The following is a 22,082-nucleotide window of genomic DNA, read 5'->3' as shown; positions in this document are numbered from 1 at the left end:
AAACGAAAGGATTACGGAGCGAGATTAACACGTTACCCACCAAGCACCCCAACTGCAGAATCACAATTAACCAATCACACTTCTTCTTCTCTGATAATGACTTTCTCTTACTTTCTTCCATAGCGATCTCTTCTCATTTCTCACATTTATATTTAACGCAAAGATTTCAGCTTCTCACCCAGCCTCCATCTGTCTCCTCCTCTCACCTCATATCGTTGTTTGAGGCTCTGATTTGTCAACATGAAATGATGCCTTTCATTTATTGCGAAAATCAAATCAGCTGTTGTAAGTGAAACTGAAAATGGAAGTAGCCTCGTGCGGGTTTTGCGGCAGCAGAAGCATACCGACAACTACGACGGCTACATTTTCTTTCAATGTCAGGCCTTCAAACGCTGTAAATTCTCCGTTGCATTTATCTTTTTCTTCTTCTTTTCGATCTGTATGTTTATTAATTGGACGCCAACAACAAGAACGGCGTCGTTTCGTTTGCAGCAACGACACTACTAGTGGTACCAAGAAAAGGCCTAAAGCTAAACCTCGCAACAGAAGCAATTTCATAACGCAATCGAAAATCCCCAAGACTAAAACTAGTAATGTCAGTTCAAATGTTATAGTTGAAAAATCGATTCAAGAGACGCCTAAGAGGAGTAAGCCAGTGAATGTTGGAAGTTTACATCAAAATGGGGATCCATTAGGGAGGAAAGATCTTGGCAAGAGCGTTGTTAAATGGTTAAGTCAAGGAATGAGAGCAATGGCTTCAGATTTTGCTTCTACAGAGGTTCTGGGAGAGGGAGAGTTTTATGAGCTGAGACAGAAAATGGATCCTGGTCTTACTTTTGTAATACAGGCTCAACCTTATTTAAATGCTACGCCAATGCCTCTTGGTCTTGAAGCCCTTTGTTTAAAGGCTAGCACTCATTATCCAACTCTCTTTGATCACTTCCAGAGAGAACTCAGGGATGTTTTACAACAACTCCAAAACAAATCTATGGTTCAACAATGGCAGCAAACTCAATCATGGAAATTCCTTAAGGAACTTGCTAATTCAGGTACCTTTTTATCGTTACTTTCTTGTTAAATTCAAGCATTAGTTTTGTATTTTGTTGATTGAGAATAAAATTGGGTTTACCAATGAATCATGAAATTAGTATGGCGCATTTTCAGCTCAGCATAGAGCTATGGTTCGCAAAGTTACACAACCAAAGCCAGTGCAAGGTGTTTTAGGAATGGATTTGGAGAGGGTCAAGACTATACAAGACAGGATCGGTGAGTTTTCAAATCGGATGTCAGAATTGCTTCGCATAGAGAGAGATGCGGAATTGGAGTTCACTCAAGAGGAGCTGAATGCTGTTCCTACTCCTGATGAGAATTCTGACTCATCGAAGCCAATTGAATTTTTGGTTAGCCATGGGCAAGCTCAACAAGAACTATGTGACACCATTTGTAATTTGTATGCAGTTAGCACATCTACAGGTCCCTTAACAATTTTTCTTTATCAAGAATAGTTTTTCCTTCAGTGTGATGTTGATTAGATTTTTTTTGTTAGTGATAACATCTGCACTTGTTAAATGCTATTTAGCATGCTTAATGACCAATTCTAGCTAATCATCATGTGTGGCTTTGTTTTTGTACACAGGCTTAGGAGGAATGCATTTGGTGTTGTTTAGGGTTGAAGGTAATCATCGATTGCCACCTACCACCCTTTCTCCTGGAGACATGGTATGTGTAAGGATTTGTGATAGCAGGGGTGCCGGTGCCACTTCTTGCATGCAGGGCTTTGTTCACAATCTTGGGGAAGATGGCAGTAGCATAAGTGTGGCACTGGAATCTCGTCATGGTGATCCCACCTTCTCTAAGCTTTTTGGCAAGAGTGTGCGTATTGATCGTATCCAAGGATTGGCTGATACACTCACTTATGAGGTACCTAATGAATGGAGTCCATATGGTTACTTTTGGATTTTGTATTGCATTGGGATAAAGATTGTAGATTATAACCCAAAGGCTTCTTATGTTGCTTTGAGATGCAACTTAAATGGTACAAGGCTGCTCCTGTAGTGACTATTACATATTCCAATATTTGTATTCATAGTCTTTATCATGGTAATGAGAGATTCTATGCCATTACTGCTGTAATTACCTATACTTGAAAAGGGGACATGACAAAAGTGGCCTAATATAGACAATCTTTTCCTAAATCGTGTTAAATCCTACTGCTGAGGTCCTCGTCTACTTTCTTGATACTCACTTTCTGACCTGCTCTTATTATCATGTTTTCATGCCATGGTCTCTTCTAACCTCCTGAATTATAGCCATCCTTTAAAGCATAAGTTCTTACTTCACTCTTGCTATATTAGCTGGATTTTCTGCAAGGTCTTTGCTAGTTTCTTGTTTTTTTTATTTATTAATTTATCTTAGTGGAAGGTTTATTAGCTTTATCCCTTGGTTGATTTTGATACCTGACAAATTTTTCTTCCCTGTTGTTCTAAATTCACCTTACTAATTAATTACATTCCTTTTTTTTTCTAATGAAAGGGTAAGTGTTCTGTATAATTGAGGAATCTAGATGTTTTTTGTCAGTAAATTAACTGTTTCTATCTGCATCTTCAAAGTGTTTCTACATCTCTAAGGTAAGAATCAATGTGAATGATGATTTTAGAAGTGAAAGAAAGAAAGAAAGTCAAAAGCTATGATCTTAACAAAGTTATTGCATGAGAAGTTTCACAAACTCTATTTTTTGGTCATGAATAGATGAGTATAATTTTCCTAAATTTTTTTCAAAACAGAACACATTTTGTGAACTTTCAAAATTTTATTGACTATTTAGTTCTCTGCCATATTACAGTATTTTCCCTTTAAACCAATTATGGTAATGAAAGACAAGATTGTGTGGAATTTGTTTGGGTTTTATACCGTATGGACATCAAAATATATAGAAAGCTTATATTTTTTTCTGCCTTTGTGTTCTATCAACTTAATCTGATTTGTTGGGTTGTGTGAATACTTAGATTGTGTATTGTGTATATATTATTAGAAATAGACACTTTTGTTCTGCCAATTAGTTGACCTTTATAGTTAAAGTTCTGGTAATAGTAAATTATGCATACTGGAAGATCATAAACTGTATAACCTTGCTTCTGTCAGAAAATTTTTAAAAATATAATTTAATATTTTTTATTAGAATATACTGTAACAGTTACCTTGAGACTTCATTATATAAATTGGAAAACGATTTACCACAAAGCCCAGTGAATTCAAACATTCAGCTGAGGTAGTTACTCTTAAATTAATCCTTGGTAGTTTGTTGTATCAAATTTCCGCTTTTCTGGTGTATAAGGTTGCAGGTGTTGGAATGTTGTACCATTTTGCCACTATTATTAGGCACAAACCTGTTTTAGATTTGGTTTAATGCCTCCTCTTCTTTTTGTGATGGTGTCTTTGTCTGCTTGCAGCGCAATTGTGAAGCATTGATGCTGCTTCAGAAGAATGGTTTGCATAAGAAAAGTCCTTCAATTTCTGTGGTGGCTACACTATTTGGAGACAGGGAAGATGTTTCATGGCTGGAAGAGAATGATATAGCTGACTGGGCAGAAGTAAAATTGAATGGACAGTTGGAGAATGGAATTTTTGATGTTTCCCAAAAAAGGGCGGTTGCCTTAGGCTTAAATAAGAAGCGGCCGTTGCTGATTGTCCAAGGCCCTCCTGGTACTGGAAAGACTGGTTTGCTAAAGGAACTTATCATACTTGCTGTTCAACAAGGTGAAAGGGTCCTAGTGACAGCACCTACAAATGCAGCTGTTGACAATATGGTTGAAAAACTTTCTGATATTGGGTTAGATATTGTACGGGTTGGAAATCCAGCACGCATATCACCAGCTGTAGCATCAAAGTCTTTGGGTGAAATTGTCAATTCAAAGCTTGCTAGTTTTCTGATGGAGTTTGAAAGGAAGAAGTCAGATCTTAGAAAAGATTTGAGACATTGTTTAAAGGATGATTCATTAGCTGCTGGCATTCGCCAGCTCCTGAAACAGCTTGGGAAGACACTAAAGAAAAAGGAGAAGGAAACAATAAAGGAAGTAATATCAAGTGCCAAGGTGGTGCTTGCCACTAATACTGGAGCTGCTGACCCTTTGATTCGTAAGCTAGGTACATTTGACCTGGTTGTCATAGATGAAGCAGGGCAGGCAATTGAACCTTCTTGCTGGATTCCAATACTGCAGGGGAAACGTTGTATTCTTGCTGGTGACCAATGCCAACTTGCTCCAGTGATTTTATCTAGAAAAGCCTTGGAAGGTGGCCTTGGAGTATCCCTGCTGGAAAGAGCTTCAAATATGCATGATGGTGTTCTTACTGCAAAATTGACAACCCAGTACCGTATGAATGATGCAATAGCTAGTTGGGCCTCTAAGGAGATGTATGGCGGATCACTAATCTCCTCTTCAACTGTTGCTGGCCATCTTCTTGTTGATTCTCCATTTGTCAAGGTATGATAACTATTTAAGAATAATCCACTAGATACACTACTTTCTTGTGTTTGAAATATTACTTTTATAGTATTTCACTGCTCAGTATAGTTCCCAATATTTGCTTTATACTTGGCTTCATAGTGCTTGCTTTGGCTGAAACTCAGCTTATATTATCCTCAATTTTTAGTTGATGGTGATGGATATGGCATTAAGTAAACAGTCCAAAGAATCTAAAGAAAGAACACTCATTAAATGCAATAGATGGTTGGCAATGTCTAAAATAGAGCTTTCCCTGATAGAGATTTTTGTTAGCTTTTGTCAGTCTGACTCTAATAGGATGTACTATCCTTAAGGCTTCCTGAACCATCAAAATGATTTTCCTTCTTTCTTTGTTGTCTTTTGGAATCATTGATTTGTTGATGGAAGTAATCTGTTGAAGGATAGCATGTAAAATTATTTGCTGCAAGGTACTTTTGGGTGTAGAAATATTATTGACTTCATAATTTTGTGCATAACTTTCTGCTACACTAGTTAAAATACGATATTGTATTAAATACCTCAAAATAAACAATAATTTATTGTACCCAATTTATTGAATATCTGGTTAGTCAATTCACTTGGTTTATTAGTTTGGTTCAGAGACCAGCTTACTTTCAAGCAATTTGTGTCTCTCATAAAGCATGGATGCTTCTTGATTTTCATTTTATCTACTACAGAATCTTGATAATTGTGGATGATTTATTAAACAGATCTTGACATGAAAATATAAGTGGTAACTGTTAAATGGTTTTATTAAAATGCAAACAGTTATTCTGTTGCTTTAGGTAGTTTCCAGTCTTTTCCATATTAAAGTTTCTAGGATTCTTCTAGTACCATTGCAGCAGAAAGAATTTTGTGATTGATTAACCTTCTTACATAAATTAAAGACTTAGCTACGTGGAAATGCAGTGCCTATTATTCTGTGGACAATCAGAAATTATCTTTATTAAGAATTTTCAAATGAACTTAAATTTTGCTGTAAGAGACCTTTAGAAACACATAGCTTGTAATGGTATAATCTTTTACTGAAGATTACAAAGAATTACTTGAAAGCGTTTCCATCTGTTGTTGCAGCCCACTTGGATAACGCAATGTCCATTGTTGTTGCTTGATACAAGAAAGCCATATGGAGGTTTATCTGTTGGTTGTGAAGAGCATTTTGATCTAGCTGGCACAGGCTCATTTTACAATGAAGGGGAGGCAGAAATAATAATGCAGCATGTCTTTTCCTTGATTTATGCTGGTAAATCTAAAACTTATGTTCAAGTTGTTCCTGACATTACACTCAATTGAATTGGACAGCCTATTTATATATATGGGCTGCACATATAGTAAGAAGTTTGATTTGGTAATTTAAATTTGAAAGTTTATCTGTGTGGACATAAATGATTTCTATTGAAAGTTTAAAGAGAGAAAACACTTGTAAAGAGTGGAAAATTTTCATTTTTTTCCATGTGAATGTACAAATAATATGTATGCCTACTTATGTTACATATTCTTGTAGCTCAACTACTAGACAAATGTAACCTTCTTTAAAGTTACTGATTATCTGCAACCCGGTAGCTAAAAGACTCTGTTAGAATTTCAAGTGCAAGGTTTGGGACTTGAATCCCACATTGGAAAATATGAGCTTCTAATGTAGGGTTTATACAGTTATAGGTTTCCCAATTTTAATAGTTAGATTTTAAGGTGTGGTTCTCCCATTATATTATTTGGTATCAGAGCCAGCACCATATCTTTCAATGGCAATCATGCGGTGCCAGTGGTGACGCTGACATTGCAGTGTTCGTCTAAGGCTAGTAGGGAGATAGCGTGTAACCAACCCATATGGCCGTCAGGGCTGTGAAGCGTGATGATATATTAAGATCCTAAGTATAAGATATATAACTTAGATCCCATATTGGAAAGTATGGACTTTTAATGTGGGGTTTATATAGTTTTGGGTTCTCCAATCTTAATAACTAGCATTTGAGATGTTGTTCTCCCAAAGTTCGTATCAAACTCAAAATGACATGACTATCATAAACTAACATTTTCACTAATCACTTTTCTGAGTATTCATGTGAATTCTACATTTTATTTCTTATGTTGAAATTTTACTGGAAGCAATAATTTAGAAATCTAAGGACTTACTTGTAGAGTTTTAGTCTGGAGTGAAATATAGAGTTTAATTTCCTTTGGACATCCTGGAGCTCAGAATGATTCTGTATTTTGGGCTTTACATTTTTTGTTTTACAATATCTGTTTGTGAGATAAATAAATCATGAATCCATGAACAAGGAATATTCATGTTTGTTTTTGGATCTACCATGCAGGTGTTAGCCCAACAGCAATCGCAGTGCAATCTCCTTATGTTGCTCAGGTGCAACTCTTGAGGGATAGGCTTGATGAGCTTCCGGAGGCTGCAGGTGTTGAGGTTGCAACTATTGATAGCTTTCAAGGCCGTGATGCTGATGCAGTGATTATATCAATGGTATGGTTCTATTCTAATTCTGAGGTCGCACTCATCACTTTATAGCTTTTGAAGATTATACTTACTGCTCCTGAGCCTTTGCTCAACTGCTTGATTGGATGTGGTGGGGTCCAAAAGGTCTTGGATTTTACTCATATCTGGCAAAAGGAATAGACTGTCTTCTTTTTTGAGACCTTCCATTAACATTTTGGTTTCTTTCTTCAAGAAGAAAGCCATTGTTAGAAGTTATAATCTTTTATACATGAACCATCCCAGTAATGAAATTTTAATTTAGCATTGTAGAGACTGACTTTCAGATCACTGTGGGTTTATATGAAGACACTGAAACAATCTAAATTAGAAATTAGGCAGCCTATCCCTCACAATATATTTTTCTTGTTACCTGGTGCATGAAAATATTTCTATGGTAGGGGAAATGTCTTTGAATCCATGAGAATACTTCCTTGCTGTGGTTTCGACTGAAATGGAAGACTAGGGAGTTAGATTATCTTTAGACCCGAATTATTTTCAAATACTATATTGAGAATTTTATATTTCTGGATGCATTATCAGTTGCAATGAGTTATATTCTTAAGAAGTCAGAATCCAATTTTTACACATTTCAAGCGCTTATGTGCATTATTTTCAGGTTCGCTCAAACACGCTGGGAGCTGTTGGATTTCTTGGAGATAGTAGGCGAATGAATGTTGCGATAACAAGGGCACGTAAACATGTAGCAGTTGTATGTGATAGTTCAACAATATGCCACAATACTTTCCTGGCCAGGCTGTTGCGCCATATACGATATTTTGGTAGAGTGAAGCATGCTGAACCTGGTAAATTCGGGGGATCTGGACTTGGCATGAACCCGACATTGCCATCCATCAGTTAAAGCTTCGCCAAGCAGATAACTTTAATTTTCTCACTAGGCATTGATTGTTTGGGAGGTTTGGTAATTCAGGTAAAAAGATATTCTTGCACTCTTCTTGTAATCTGAGTCTGCATCAATTTGTGCAGAGCAGGTCATTTATCTTTAGTCACAGAAAAATGCATAGCAACAATTTAGTCATTTATTAAATTTGTATATAAACAATACACTTTGACTGTTATGAAAAATGTATACAATTTGATGATTGAATTAATCTAATGAAAAAATTTAATCATGAGTAGTGATGATTTTGTTGTAAAGGTGTAGTTTTGGATTGTTCATTGGTAGTGTATGATATATCTATTAATTTGTATATGAAACATTTCCACCCACACCATTGGAGACCCAAAAATTTCCTGTTTGTCCCAAAACAGCAAAATAGAAGTAATTTTCTATTTTATGTGTCTTCCCCACTCTCCTTCACTTTTCTTCCAATTGAATATCATAAATTCTCAACTAAATTGTACAAAAAATCTATATTGAAGATATTGAGGTTAGGTTTAAGAGTACGTATAATTCAGTTTAAACCGTAAAATTATATCAAACAATTTGAAATTTATAATTTGATTTGGTTTGTAAAATGATTTGATTTAGATTGATAAATTTTTTTAAAATAATTTTCAGTTAGGTTGCGGTTTGGGTGATATTTTTGAATCAAACTGTAAACATTATTTTTTTAAAATACATATAAATAAGTATAGTTGATAGAAGTTTTCGATAAACAATCAGGGGTATAATTTATTTTTTAATATTTATTTTATCATTTTCTTTATATATATGTTGTATATATATTTCATATTTATTTTACATGGTTATGTTATATTTTAAAAAACTATAATTCAATTAATTTTACTAAATAATATATAAATTTATAAGTAAATGATTTTAATATGTTAAAACTATAATTTAAACTGAATCGAATCGTATAATTTTAATTTGATTTATAATTTAAAATGGTTTAGTTTACTCTAAAAAAATTTTAAACTATTTTTTTAATTTAGTTTGAAAAGACCCTCCAACTGTATTAATCCAAACCATACATACCTTAGTTAGGTTAATAAAAAATTAGAGAAAAATAAAGATTATTTTTGCAACATGATAATTTACCTTTAGATGAAAAATAATTCAGAGCCCAGCCCAGGTTTAAACGCCCAAAGATATTTAAGGAAGCGATTACAAATTAGGGCTATAATTAGCATTTTCCAGGACGGGAAAACAGAGGCAAAAAGGGCCCACTTCAAATTCACAACTGTGTCTGCGCCTCTTTGCAGCCATGGCCAAGACCCTGATGTCTCATCCGCACGTTTTCTCGTCAACATCTAGGAGCTTTTGTGAGTACCTTCTTCCATCAAAGAGACTGTTTCTTTGCAAAACTAGAATCTATGTAAACGAAAGCTTCTTGTTGTCTCGCAACTATAGCAGCAGAAACAAGCTTCAAATCCATAGAAATAGTGATGTAGCATCCAACTCCTCGAGGTTTGGTTTTGCGGGTTACCGTGGGTTCACCACTAAAGCCACCCACGTCAATGATGCTGGCTCTATTGACTCTCCTCTCATGCAATCTATGGAGAAAAAGGTAATTTTATTTTTCAATTTTATTGTTAATTTTCAAAGATTAAATTTTATTGGGTTTTTGTGATTACCTAACTAAAGAGTGAGCTGAAATGGTTTTATTAGGTTAGCTGAGGCATGTTCTTTATATTTTATCCGAACAATAAATAGAAATTTTTTTGAAGGAAAAATATTCAGAATTCAGGTGTTTTCATCTTTATTAGTTATATATTTCAAGTTAGCATCTTGGTTAGTGATGATTATAGTTTGGAGGCGCCTTAATTTTCTATTAAACGGCTCTGTGCTATCAAAATCTCTACTGGATTGACTTGGACATGATATTATATAAAATATCCCATGCAATTTTTTTCGACAAGCCATCACTTTGGACTAGGAAATTGATCCCTCGTTGGCACTTCAAGAGATATAAATAAATATTCTCTCTCATAAGCTGGGCAGTGATGTTGTCTATTCATATCAGCATGGGCTGGTATATGGAATTGCCCCATACCATTATTTTGAAAGACATATGTGATACCCTTAGGCGAATCCCACATCGACAAAGCACGGGAGAGATGTTGGGTCTGTGTGTGCTCTGTCTTTGGATCCCACATTGGTTAGTGGTGGGAGAATTGAATTGGTTAAATAGCCTGTGAGCTCCTTAACTGTTAAAATGCGTTTTGGGTTGCAAAGCCCAATAGCAAAAACCATGATGGACTGTGTGTCCAAAGTGGATAATATCTTGACAGTGGACCGGGCTATTGGACCTGGGGTGTTACAAATGGTATCAGAGCAGCTCCGCGTGTCCTCTTGAACGATGGTGGGGCAAACCTCAGCGAGGACGCTGAGTCCCATAAGGGGGGTGTATGTGATAACCTTAGGCGAATCCCACATCGACAAAGCACGGGAGAGATGCTGGGTCTGTGTGTGTTCTGTCTATGGATCCCACATTGGTTAGTGGTGGGAGAATTAGATTGGTTAAATAGCTTGTGAGCTCCTTAACTGTTAAGACGCGTTTTGGGTTGCAAAGCCCAATAGCAAAAACCATGATGGACTGTGTGTCCAAAGTGGACAATATCTTGACAGTGGGCCGGGCTATTGGACCTCGGGTGTTACAACATATAATTGCTTTTCTTGAGCCCAAACTATGGCTGGGATTAAGCCTTCTTTCTTGGCTTTAGGGTAAGGGAAAATGTCATCTAGAGAATGATAGCATGGGTTGCAATACTCATTTAGCTTGGGTTTTTTTTAATTTTTAATGAAGAATCAATAGTGTTTAGTTTCACCTCATTTGGTATTGGGTGCCTTGTCAATCAAAAAGTTGTCAATGAAGGCTTGAATAGAAAATTAAGCTTATGGTTATCAAGTTTTTGATGATTTGAAAAATTGTAATGCCTTATGGGAATAACACACTGTAGGGTTTTTGGGGTTTGAACATGAATAAAAGCAGTCTCAAAACCCCTCTCCAAGATTTCAGTGTAGATACAAATATATAACATGTGGATCAAAGGGGGTGTAAGAGCATATACGTACCAGCAATTTTGCCTTTGGGTTTCTGAATTGCTTCTACAAACCTGTCCAAGCATAGAACAACTGCTACTTGCACACATGAAGACTCCAAAGTCAACAATGTATATTATGAAGCAAGAGAATCAAATCAACTGCTAAGTAAGGTGAAAAAGGACAAGGGTTTCTGAGGGAGCAAAGGTGTATGTGGAAAACTCTAATGAATTAGGGTTTTCCTATGAGTTCTCTTTATTGGGTGTGTATTGAATGATACTTTTTGGGGCTGCATAAGTTTTTTTATATACTAACTTATTTAGCCCCTGAAAACTGTAAAAAGCCCTTCATAAAGCCTCATCTCTCCTTTATTGGGTTTTTAGTGAACTTTGTGATTTACTAAAGTCCAATATTGGGTCACCTCATAGACTAGCCCGTTAGAGAAATCCGTGAGACTTAAAATATCACTTAAACCTTAATGAAATAAGTCTTGGATCCATCATAAAAGGTTTGATCCATTGCAAAAGACTAGATCCAAATCATCCATCGATTGAGAACAAAATCACCGTTCTCGGAAAACCCAACGAATCCTAGCTCAACAAGGAGTTTCTAAGTCTTAATGTAATTAGGACTCTTAAGTGTCCTAATGATGTTAGAACACTTTTCAGAGCCTCGATTATATCTCAGCTCCCTGGAAATGATAGTGATTCATTCAATAGTTATAATCCCAAAACTTCATTAAACCTTGGTAAGTCAATCTCTTTTATATGTGTGACCCATAGATTCCTTGTCATGTTGGTAGTAAATAGAATCATGATTAATTTATAATTAATTATCTATTAATTTATAAAACAATATTGACCTCTAGCAAAACATCATAGTCACTCAATTAATAAAGAGTTAGTGGAACACCCAAACTTGTCAACAATACGATTACTATGTATTGAATTTTTTCATCACATCATATCTTATCAGGACTGAGGTATAGAAGTAGAGTCTACCTCGGAACATTCCTTGATTTTTGAAACAACTACCTAACAAAATTGGATTGACCAACTCAATCCTACCATGGGCATATTATTTGATAGTTGTTTCCATTAATCAAATGAACCATTGACATAGAGAGAATTTCTTTTTCTGGAAACAATGATTTTGATCTCTATCGATTGGTGATTTGTGTCCAGCCTATTGCAGTGGATCCAAGATGAAGCTTTAAGTGATATTTTAAACCTCATAGTCTGCCTTAATGGACTAGTCCATGAGGTGACCCATCGTTGGACTTAAGCGAATCACTAGGTTTGCTAAATCCCAATTCTATAAACCCAATAAAGGATATATGGTTAGGGTTCTGTAGTATGTTCTTAAACCCCCTTTGTTCCACATGTAATGTATTCAAATCTATACCTTGATCTTGGAAAGGGGTTTGGGGTTTTTGGGAAAATTTACTGTAATATTCCGCTGTTCATGTTTAAACTTAAAAAACCCAACAATGAAGTCATACTTGTTGGATCTAGATCTTGGATGATTATGAAAATTGAAACACGGAGTGAAAAATTACATCAGTTGGTTTTCTGCTTTTAATCAACAGTGTTTTTGAAAGTTTCAAAGTTGTTGATTGGATCAAACATTTTTCCACAGCAGTTTTTCATACTTCAACTAATAATCAGGATTCTTTTTATGATGGGAATTCCCTTATTGTAGATGTTTTGAACCTTTTACCTACAGCATGCCACCCATTTAAATATCTATAATCCAGATTAAAATTAGTTTTGGTTCCTCAAGTACTCCAAATGTAAAATCCTACACTCCTGCATATACCCAAAATTACTATCTTCAATGATGGCTCATCCCAACTGACCTCCAAGACAATCTATGTTTATAACTGGAGCTATAAAGCTGGATAAAAATTGCATCTTGGCATAGCACCATGTAGCATGTGAATAGTTAATTTATATGAAACATAAGCCTTATGATATCTCAGTTATGCATAAGCCTGAGGTAAACACAATGATCTATGAAGATGAGCTTAGTTCGAACCTTATTCTCAAACCCATACCCGTCTGGATACGAAAATGAAAATTTTCAAATGCCCTGGTAGTTTTGGAGCTCCTATTTTTCCTCTTTTACTTTCTTTTGATAATTGCAGAATTCCCAAAACCTGCTTTGTTTGATCTGCATTTTGTTTTTTCTTCTCTTGCTGGTATCTTGTTTCATGTCATCTTTAGAGCTGTTGCTCCTTTTATTTTTTAATTTTTTCCTCTTTTTTATGATATTTCATTGGATTATATAACATTTTTAAAACTACACATTCAATTGCTTCAACAGATCAAGGAATCTCTAGATGCAGAATTGGTCTCTGTAAAAGATGCATATGGGGATGGTCGCCATGTTAGGTGAGTTCCAATTCTGTTCCCATGGACATTAAAATTAGAGAACAAAAATTTAATCTTTGGTTGCTTTCCTTTATTTTTGTTAAATTGTGTGACTCTAATTATTTTGAGAATTGTGTATGCAGGATATTTCTATGTTTCATTTATTTGTCTCATTGTTTTGTAGCATCTTGGATTGACCTAAACTAGTTCTTGTTTGCTGGAGAAACCAGTTGATTAATAGAATCAAGGTCATCCATGGCTCTTCTCCAGATATTTTATATATTTTATTAGACATATGTTTTACAATTTTTTTTACACTCTAAAGAGCCAACTTCTTTTCATGCTCTGAAGTTTTTGTCTTTTGTTTTTTAGTACCATAAAGATGCAACATTTAGTTCGTTGTCTTGAACTTTGATGATAATATATAGTTGACACCCCCTATATCTTGCAGCAAGAATGTTTATGTACTTCCTTTTGCTGCTGTAATAATTTTTTCTGTACTTCATTTTGCTGCTGCGTTCATATGGTTGATCCTTTGTAATGCCAATGTAGTTATTTAACCTTTTTGCATCCTTTATATAGAATGTGATGAAGTCAGGATTAGTTAGTTAATTAATTTTATTCAGGTGCAACAAATATTGGGAGGTTTCAGGTAATCTGGCTTAAAAACATGAAAAGAATTTATGGACTATCTACTTGAGCTAAATTCTGAATTGCCCATTTCACTTTTAGTGTTGATCAAATTGATTAATTCTGCTTGTTTTCTTCTTCTTCCTCTTCTTCTATATATATTTTTTAATTGATTCATGTAGATTGAGTTGTTTCACCTTATATTTGCAGCATTGATGTTGTCTCATCCGCATTTGAAGGAAAATCGGCTGTGAACAGGCAGAGAATGGTGTACAAAGCTATATGGGAGGAGCTTCAAAGCACAGTTCATGCAGTTGACCAGATGACTACTAGAACTCCAGCTGAAGCAGAAACCCAGAAATGATTATGAACTTCTATATGTCAGTAAAAGGGATGACAAACTTTATCTTGTCCTTTGTCCCATATCTTACCTATGAACCACTGCTGCAGCTTTGATTTTTCATTATCAAATCATATGGTTGCCGTTTTTATTAGTCGTTGGTTATACCTTGAAGAAAGCAATTGACATTTTCCTTGTATCTATCAGTGGCGGTTCTACAATTTCATTGCTCCATCCATAATCCATCCGCTTTTAATTTATCTTGGCCCGTGTCTATGTTGGACTTGCTTCATGGAGCCTACCTAATCTTAAACTTTTGTCTATCAATTTTCAAAAACTCAAAATTTCATCTATGAGTTGAATTTTATTAAAATTTTTAGATAAAGTTAAGAATAAAACTATCCATTAATGAAATAAATTAAAAAATTAAAGTTATGTCATATTTTTTTCTCAGTTTGAAAATTTAATAATTTTCTTTTTTTTCAAAGTTTGGGAAGTGATAATTTTTCTTTAGGGATTTTTCTTCTCTCTAACGACTTCCTTTCCAATAGTCAGTTGGCTTTCCCTTCTTTTCTGTTGATGACTAATTTTCCCCCACCCCAATGAAGACCCTCATCTCTATCTCAAGTGAAGATGCTCTGTCTTTGTCTGAGATGGAGAAAAGGGAGGGTTTTAGTCTTGATGAAAATAATTTTGGGGGGGTAGGGGAATGAGTTGTCGACAGAGGAAGAAAGGTCAATCAACAGCTGAGAAGGAAGCCACTGAAAAGAACGAGAAAAAACTTTATGGAGAAAATTGCTATTTTTCAAACTTTGAATAAGAGAAATTATTAGATTTTTAAATTAAATGAAAAAATATAATAAAATTTTAGTTTTGTTTGTTAAATAATAGTTTTTTTTTTTTACTTTAACTGATAATTTTAATAGAATTTGGTTTATATGTGAGACTTTAAATTTTTAAAAGTTGACAGGTATAAGTTTGAATTACACCGAATCTTGGGTGGCAACAACTCTGTTGGCCAATAGGATATGACATGCCTTCACAAATGCACGTGGCTGTGAGGATATTTCACATGGGAGAATAATAAAGACATTACAAATTTAAACTAATTAAGTGAATAATTAAGAATTGTAGAAAAATAATAAAAGGCATAATTATTATTTAAAAAAAAAAACATAATATCCTAAGAAAGGATAATGCATAAGCAAGAATATAAGAAATAAATATTTTTTATATTTTATAAATAAATATTATTAAGTGTAATGGTTATAAATATAATAATTGTATTTTGGGATTACCTATCCAGTGAAATCAAATAAGTTCTCATCATTTAAAAAAAAAAAAAAAAGTGACTCTTAATTAAGGTTATAAAATTTTTTAGTTAAACATGGTACAGTAAACATCATAATAAGAAAAAACAAATTATAAGCATTATAATAGGTTTAAGAATGTAAATAGTTGAATATTTTGAAATGCAAGGACTTTGAAAAATCTGTCTCGTTAGTGAAACAGAACATTGGTCAAGGAAACAGAGGATAGTGAAATTTTACTCTCCCCATTGGTAACATCAATCATTAAAGGTCTTTAAGTTGACACATTTTTCTATCATGCGCCAACTTTTCAGACATTGCAATACGCAACACCTTCATAAATAAATTATTCCAAATTATCACCATTCTTTTGGAGATCATGTGTGAAATAGAAATTTGGTAAAATATGTTTAATTTTGTTATCTTCTGTCAATTGTGTCATGGAAGTAGTATTGTCTTCATACAATATTTTTGGGCATCATTCTTTGATCGCAGACCGCACGTCTAGTGAAGAACATTTTCGACTCGCCTCATGAATTGCTAGTATTTTTGCATGATTTAATTAAGCAGCAACTATTGTTTGTTTTGTAGACCTCCCCGATAATAAAGTTGTTCCATCACTGCTTTATGAGGATGAGATAACTATACTTCTTCTATATAATCAGATAAATACGAAGATATTGATTCCTGTGACTATAATAAGACTGAATGCGTGGCCTACGGCTGCTATGAAACTAATACAAAGTAAAGCTTGGTAACAGAGGCCTCGCACATAGACCAGACAAGTCTTAATAATATTCATCGTATTCTAGTGGTCTGCTCCCAGGACGCCTCCTGTTGAAACAGGAGGCTTCAATTTAAAAAATTAGTACTGTGTCTTGTTAGGGCATTCTGATGCTCTGTGCCCGGACCTCCCACAGTTGAAACAAGAACCTCCAAATCTGCTAATCATTTAGATGTGTTAGGATTGATGCAAATGTACAAGAATCAAAGCAAGTAATACACGTGAATGTGACACTTCATTAGAGCAATGTTCGGCAAGCTTTCCCAACACAAATAAACCAATTTGGTAAACCATCTTCATATATAGAAAAGAATGTATTCTGCAAGCTTCATTTTCTATGAAATATTCAAAAAGCTACTTTTCCTTTCAAGAAAAAGTGAATGAAAAAAGATCACTAACACTACATTAGTTACCAAAATAGTGCACATGCCAGAACAGTATTCTATCAGCCAGAGAAAAAGATATACCTTTCCCGAGTTGATGGCCTGCTTGATCTACTACCACCGATCAACCAATCATCTCCACTGCTTCTTGAAAACAAAGATCACTAACAATACATTAGTTACCAAAATAGTACACATGCCAGAACAACATTCTATAAGCCAGAGAAAAAGATACACCTTTCCCTGGATGATGGCCTGCTTGATCTACTACCACCGATCAACCAATCATCTCCACTGCTTCTTGAAAACAAAGATCACTAACAATACATTAGTTACCAAAATAGTACACATGCCAGAACAACATTCTATAAGCCAGAGAAAAAGATATACCTTTCCCTGGATGATGGCCTGCTTGATCTACTACCACCGATCAACCAATCATCTCCACTGCTTCTTGAAAACAAAGATCACTAACAATACATTAGTTACCAAAATAGTACACATGCCAGAACAACATTCTATAAGCCAGAGAAAAAGATATACCTTTCCCTGGATGATGGCCTGCTTGATCTCCTACCACCAATCAACCAATCATCTCCACTGCTTTTTGAAAACCTAGACCAGCTATTTTGAGCTCTAGAACTTCGACTACCACGCCTATATCCATCCTCATCATTGCTGCTCCAACCACCACGAGATGGTCTAAAACCTCTCTTGTCCCAGGAACCTCCTCGGGAAAACCTATCCCTATTAGAGAATCTGCCATAGTTATCACTTGAAGGCCCATCATCTTGCAAGGCAGGCAACTGCACAAACAATTGGCACAGGATACGATACATTCACAAGTAATAGATGAATATAAGGACTGAAAAATGAGGGGAGAAAGAGAGAAGAAAAGAGAGAAAGAAAGGAAAACAGGTCTATGGTGTTCGTAAACTAAATGCACATTAATCAGATCATTGCTAGTTCAAGCTACATAAGCCTATCATGAAGAAGCAAGCATATGAAAGAAGAGCAATTAAGATGGGGTATAAACCTTAGTAATTTTGGAAATGGTGTTCCCAGGTGGTATTTGCTTATTCAGCAACTCCTTGGCAATCTCCTCCGGAAGGTCAAAAACTGCTCCTTGAACCTGAATTCAACCACATAAATGTATTAGATTATACAAGCCCATGCATCAATAAATCAAAGAAACAGAATGAAGACAAAAACACTAAATACAAACCCTGTCATCAGCAATTATATTTATTTTTCCTAGTTCATCAGCAGCAGCAGGATAAATGGCAGAAAGTAACCCAGTGACAGATCTAGCAGACAAGAACCCTCTGGAGTAACCTGAATCCCTTGTCAATTGTAATGTCACCCATCCCTGCAATGTAGGGGCCCAGTTCAAGTTACCAGCAGACTACTGCAACTACTAATAAAAAGTATCCAAGCAAAACGAAAAGGAAAATGGAAGAGAAAAAATATCTATTAACAAAAAAGTAAAGAATTGTTTAAGGCACATATGGCAAAGATGAAAGATTTCATCAAAGCTGTATGCAACTTGAACTTCTGATACCGAAAATGCAGAGGACAAGGTCCAAGGAATAATTCAAGAAAAATATAGCTGTCAGCATTGCTTGCAATATAGAAACAAGTTATGTAAAATACAGGCTAAGTAATGTTCAGAATGACCAGAAGTGAAATATGGAAAATGCAAAAGGTTCATAATCAGAGAGGGACACTGATACCTGCTCATGGGTAATAAGAGAGCGGGACGAAGGAGGCCGTGAGAATCCACTCAACTGTGCTAGTGCAGCAGCAAGAGCATTCATTCCTTGTTCTTCAATCAACCTTTGAGCAGTAGGGACAAAGAACTCCACAGACTCAGGATGAACTCCATTAAGAGTAGCAACTACTTGCTCAGCTGATGATTCCAAAACCTCTTCAATAGCCGGGGGACTAACAAACTCAAACTTACACCCAACATCACGCTCAAGAGATCTAACTGTTCTCCTTTGGCTACTAGTAAACATCAGAATGGCAGTCCCCTCCTTTCCCGCACGCCCAGTACGACCAGAGCGATGAACAAAAGTCTCTGGATCATTTGGAAGTTCATAGTGGATAATCTAAGAAGAAGTTGAAGTAAAAACACAAAATTCTCGATTATTGAAATCAAAATGTGCACTAGGAAGTTTGCCTCAGGAATAAAGAGGAATGCATAACAATTCATAAACTGAGGGATCTTAAGATTTCCATGGCAGAACATAGAACTAACAGTTGTGAAGCTAAGGAACACAAACACTACACACATGATAGTGCGCTATTAACCATGCAGATATGTGCATGTTTCCACCTAATTGTTTTTGAGGTACTTAACAATAACTCACTTTGTTTATGCTTATAAAAACTGATTAAATAAGATGACCAAATTAGTGAACTTACTAAATCAACATTGGGAATATCAAGCCCACGAGCTGCAACATCAGTGGCAACAAGAACAGTAAATTTTCCTTGTCGAAAACCATTTAATGTTCTCTCCCTCTGGTGTTGAGATATATCTCCATGCAATGCCTCAGAAGCTATACTGTTTGTCAATGCCATTGAGACTTCATCAGCATCTCGTTTTGTCTGTGTAAATACAATGGTCTTCCCACCCTTTGCATATACCTACCAAAACAGTTGATATAAAACAAATTTCTTTCACATCATCCAAATTATCTTGAAATTTACACCAGATTCTGCTCTCGCATATAAAATATCATGTGTCCTGCATGTGCTTTTTACCATAAACAAAACTGTTTCCAATTGAACTAATGTATTAGACTGATGTCTCATACCATGCAAGCTAAATATTAGATATAAATTGCACTTCTTTATTTTTTATATTTTTGCTTTTTGCTCATTGGCACAATCTTTAAAGAAGTTACCAATACAAAGTAAGGTTTGTAACAATACCGTTATAAGATCACTAAGAATGGTTCGCTTTGAGGTTGCAGTTGTTGATATAGCATAAAGTTTAATCCCTTCTGCAAGCTTCTCCTCTTGGTCACCAACCTGTACAAAAAGAAATAAGATGGATTTAACAAATGTTGCTATAGCAAACATAATACATAGAATGTACAGTTAACGTCAAGATATACATTCTATGAAATGGAAGGAAGGAAAAGACATGTACCAAATCTATATTGAGAGGATTGTCCAAATACTTTCTAGATAATTTCTTGACCCAAGCAGGCATGGTTGCAGAGAAAAGCATGCTCTGTCTCTTGGGTGGAAGATTTTCCAAAATAACTTCTACATCCTCCTCAAATCCAACAGCAAGCATCTGATCAGCTTCATCAAGAACCAAAAACTCTATTTCCCCCAATCTGAGGGACCTATTTTTAATAAGGTCAATGATTCGACCAGGAGTTCCAACAACCACATCCACCCCACGGGCAAGAGCATTTTGTTGAGTGTTATATGAAACCCCTCCATAAACACACACAGTGTTCAAATAAGGAGCAGACTCTTTAATTTCTTTCTCTACTTGCTTGGCTAACTCACGAGTCGGTGCAAGAACCAAAACTTTTGGAAGTCGACCCCGACTAACAAAAGAAACAAATGCTCTTACTATATTGTAATTGAGCAATATATGAAAGATATAATACAAATGATAATAAAGGAAAGTGTACCTGAGAGATGGAGCTTGATCAGCATCTTCAGTAAGACGCTTAAGTATCGGAATTCCAAAGGCTAATGTCTTCCCAGTTCCAGTCTTTGCACGAGCAATCAAATCTTTCCCTTGTAGAGCTGGAACTAAAACAGCTCTCTAAACCATAAACATAACAACACATAAATTAGAAGGAGAAGGCTGAAAAGAATGAAAAACTAATTTTCAAAAACTAAGCTGCAGCCAAAAAAGCAAGTTATTCTGACTATATTCCATATCTGAAAATGTATTTAACACAGTATTCAAAAATTGTGTCAAGAGTTAACAACTATACTTATTTTATACAAACCTCTAAAGATTTTATTTGAAAACTGTTAGTTGAAAACTATAGTAACTGTTTAAAAAAATATACTTTCATCTCTGATTGCACACGAATTTGATTCTAAAACATTTAAAACTAATTAAATTTTCATAAAATTTCCGGTATCCTCATTTATGAAAACAAAATTCTGCATTTATTAGTAGAGTACCTGAATGGGGAAAAGGTGAGTAATGCCACGCTTCTCAAGAGTATCAACGAGACGATCAGGTAAACCAATCTTAGAAATGGCAAGTTCATCCTCGTCCACACTAACGTCCTCAGACTCATAATCCTTGTCAAGAGAACCGGAATCGTCGGAGTAGTCACCAAGACCTTTGAACGCTTCTTCACTGAGGACGTTGTTAGAAGTAGCTATGGCCGAAGCAACAAAGCCGAGGCCACTGCTCCTAAAAACCAAAGGCTTATTGCTCGAAGTTATAAAAACATTGAAATGAGGCTTATCAGCAAACGGCAAAGAGCGAAACAAAGACGACGTCGTAGCTCGTTTAGCGTAGACCTTCAAGATGGGAGTAGAAGATACTCCGAGTATAGCGGACATTTTGAAGTACAATTAGTGAGTAGATGGCAGCGTTAAGGTGAAGAAGAAGAAGTTGAGAGATAAGGCGGTCTTTTGATAATGAATGGCCTCGCAGACCTCCACCTCCTTCGATTAAGCTATATAAATAGTCACACCAGTTAGATAGATGAGATATTTCTCTCGGGTCTTCCTCATTTTTTCACACCGGATTCGGGTTAAATTTTCAATTTTTCTAATATTACTGTAAGCCTGAAACCGTTAAGCCCAACCTTATCGCCTTATAACCCACTTGGAACTTCCCTAAGTTTATCCTAATTTCACAAACATCCTTTGTAATTTTAAAATTATCACTAATGTCTTCTATAGCTCCAATCCAATAGACAATGTTATCGATAATCAAACAAAACGGGTAAAATGTAAATATTACTAATTGCATATCTAGTTTTACTTGATTAATGTTACTTTACCAATATTAATGCTAGTAAGGATGGCATTATCAAAACTTCAAATTAAATGTTGAGTAGCACAAGAATAAAAGAACAATCCTCTCATCTTATTAGGTGTCATGAGGATAACTTTTCCTAAGTAAAGTTAAGCAAATTTAACCTAATGTGATACAACTAAGTCCTGCATTTGGTTAAGCAATTCTTGCATCATGTCAAATGTCGGTACTTAAGCAATTTGGCTCCTTGCACTTGTTAGAAATGGTAGTCTTAACTCGAACCAAATGTAAAAGTCATTAAGTAAATATCAAGAACAATGACTTTTATTTCATTAAGAAAATACAAGCACAA

General features: G+C 35.3%; 3 protein-coding genes across 53 annotated transcripts; 2 read left to right on the top strand and 1 right to left on the bottom strand.

The window, feature by feature from the left end:
• The first annotated feature begins 65 nt into the window (after nt 1–65).
• LOC123207469 (DNA-binding protein SMUBP-2-like) lies at nt 66–8,117 on the top strand. 2 transcript variants are annotated; one of them, XM_044624932.1, is made up of 7 exons: nt 69–1,049; nt 1,165–1,473; nt 1,637–1,920; nt 3,450–4,481; nt 5,577–5,745; nt 6,818–6,975; nt 7,604–8,117. In XM_044624932.1, the coding sequence occupies exons 1-7, from the start codon at nt 302–304 to the stop codon at nt 7,844–7,846; spliced, it is 2,943 nt and encodes a 980-aa protein (XP_044480867.1). In that variant the 5' UTR covers nt 69–301; the 3' UTR covers nt 7,847–8,117. The 2 variants fall into 2 exon arrangements, 1 of the variants encoding a protein (XP_044480867.1); XR_006500356.1 differs by lacking the exon at nt 5,577–5,745 and having other exon boundaries at nt 66–1,049.
• A 949-nt stretch (nt 8,118–9,066) lies between these two features.
• On the top strand, nt 9,067–14,429 carry LOC123207461 (protein BOLA4, chloroplastic/mitochondrial-like). Its single transcript, XM_044624872.1, has 3 exons — nt 9,067–9,458; nt 13,259–13,326; nt 14,146–14,429. The coding sequence occupies exons 1-3, from the start codon at nt 9,156–9,158 to the stop codon at nt 14,297–14,299; spliced, it is 525 nt and encodes a 174-aa protein (XP_044480807.1). The 5' UTR covers nt 9,067–9,155; the 3' UTR covers nt 14,300–14,429.
• A 1,790-nt stretch (nt 14,430–16,219) lies between these two features.
• On the bottom strand, nt 16,220–21,427 carry LOC123207466 (DEAD-box ATP-dependent RNA helicase 3, chloroplastic-like). Of its 50 annotated transcripts, none has more exons than XR_006500354.1 (13): nt 20,920–21,427; nt 20,412–20,548; nt 19,913–20,324; nt 19,693–19,791; nt 19,180–19,404; nt 18,486–18,863; nt 17,978–18,121; nt 17,789–17,884; nt 17,296–17,558; nt 17,143–17,222; nt 16,990–17,046; nt 16,837–16,893; nt 16,220–16,526 (listed from the first exon to the last, which is right to left on the bottom strand). XR_006500354.1 is itself a non-coding variant. In XM_044624880.1 (13 exons), exons 1-13 carry the CDS (start codon nt 21,307–21,309, stop codon nt 16,451–16,453), a joined length of 2,409 nt encoding a protein of 802 aa, XP_044480815.1. In that variant the 5' UTR covers nt 21,310–21,427; the 3' UTR covers nt 16,220–16,450. The 50 variants fall into 50 exon arrangements, 43 of the variants coding, with proteins under 43 accessions (XP_044480815.1, XP_044480817.1, XP_044480820.1 ...); XR_006500349.1 differs by having other exon boundaries at nt 16,990–17,069; nt 17,143–17,205; XR_006500352.1 differs by having other exon boundaries at nt 16,990–17,069; nt 17,143–17,202.
• Nucleotides 21,428–22,082: the final 655 nt, after the last annotated feature.

This window comes from Mangifera indica, unplaced genomic scaffold, assembly GCF_011075055.1.
Source record: "Mangifera indica cultivar Alphonso unplaced genomic scaffold, CATAS_Mindica_2.1 Un_0080, whole genome shotgun sequence".
In the NCBI taxonomy this organism is placed as follows: Eukaryota; Viridiplantae; Streptophyta; class Magnoliopsida; order Sapindales; family Anacardiaceae; genus Mangifera; species Mangifera indica.
Note: the sequence above shows the minus strand (reverse complement) of the source record. Positions and strands in the feature narration are given on the sequence as shown.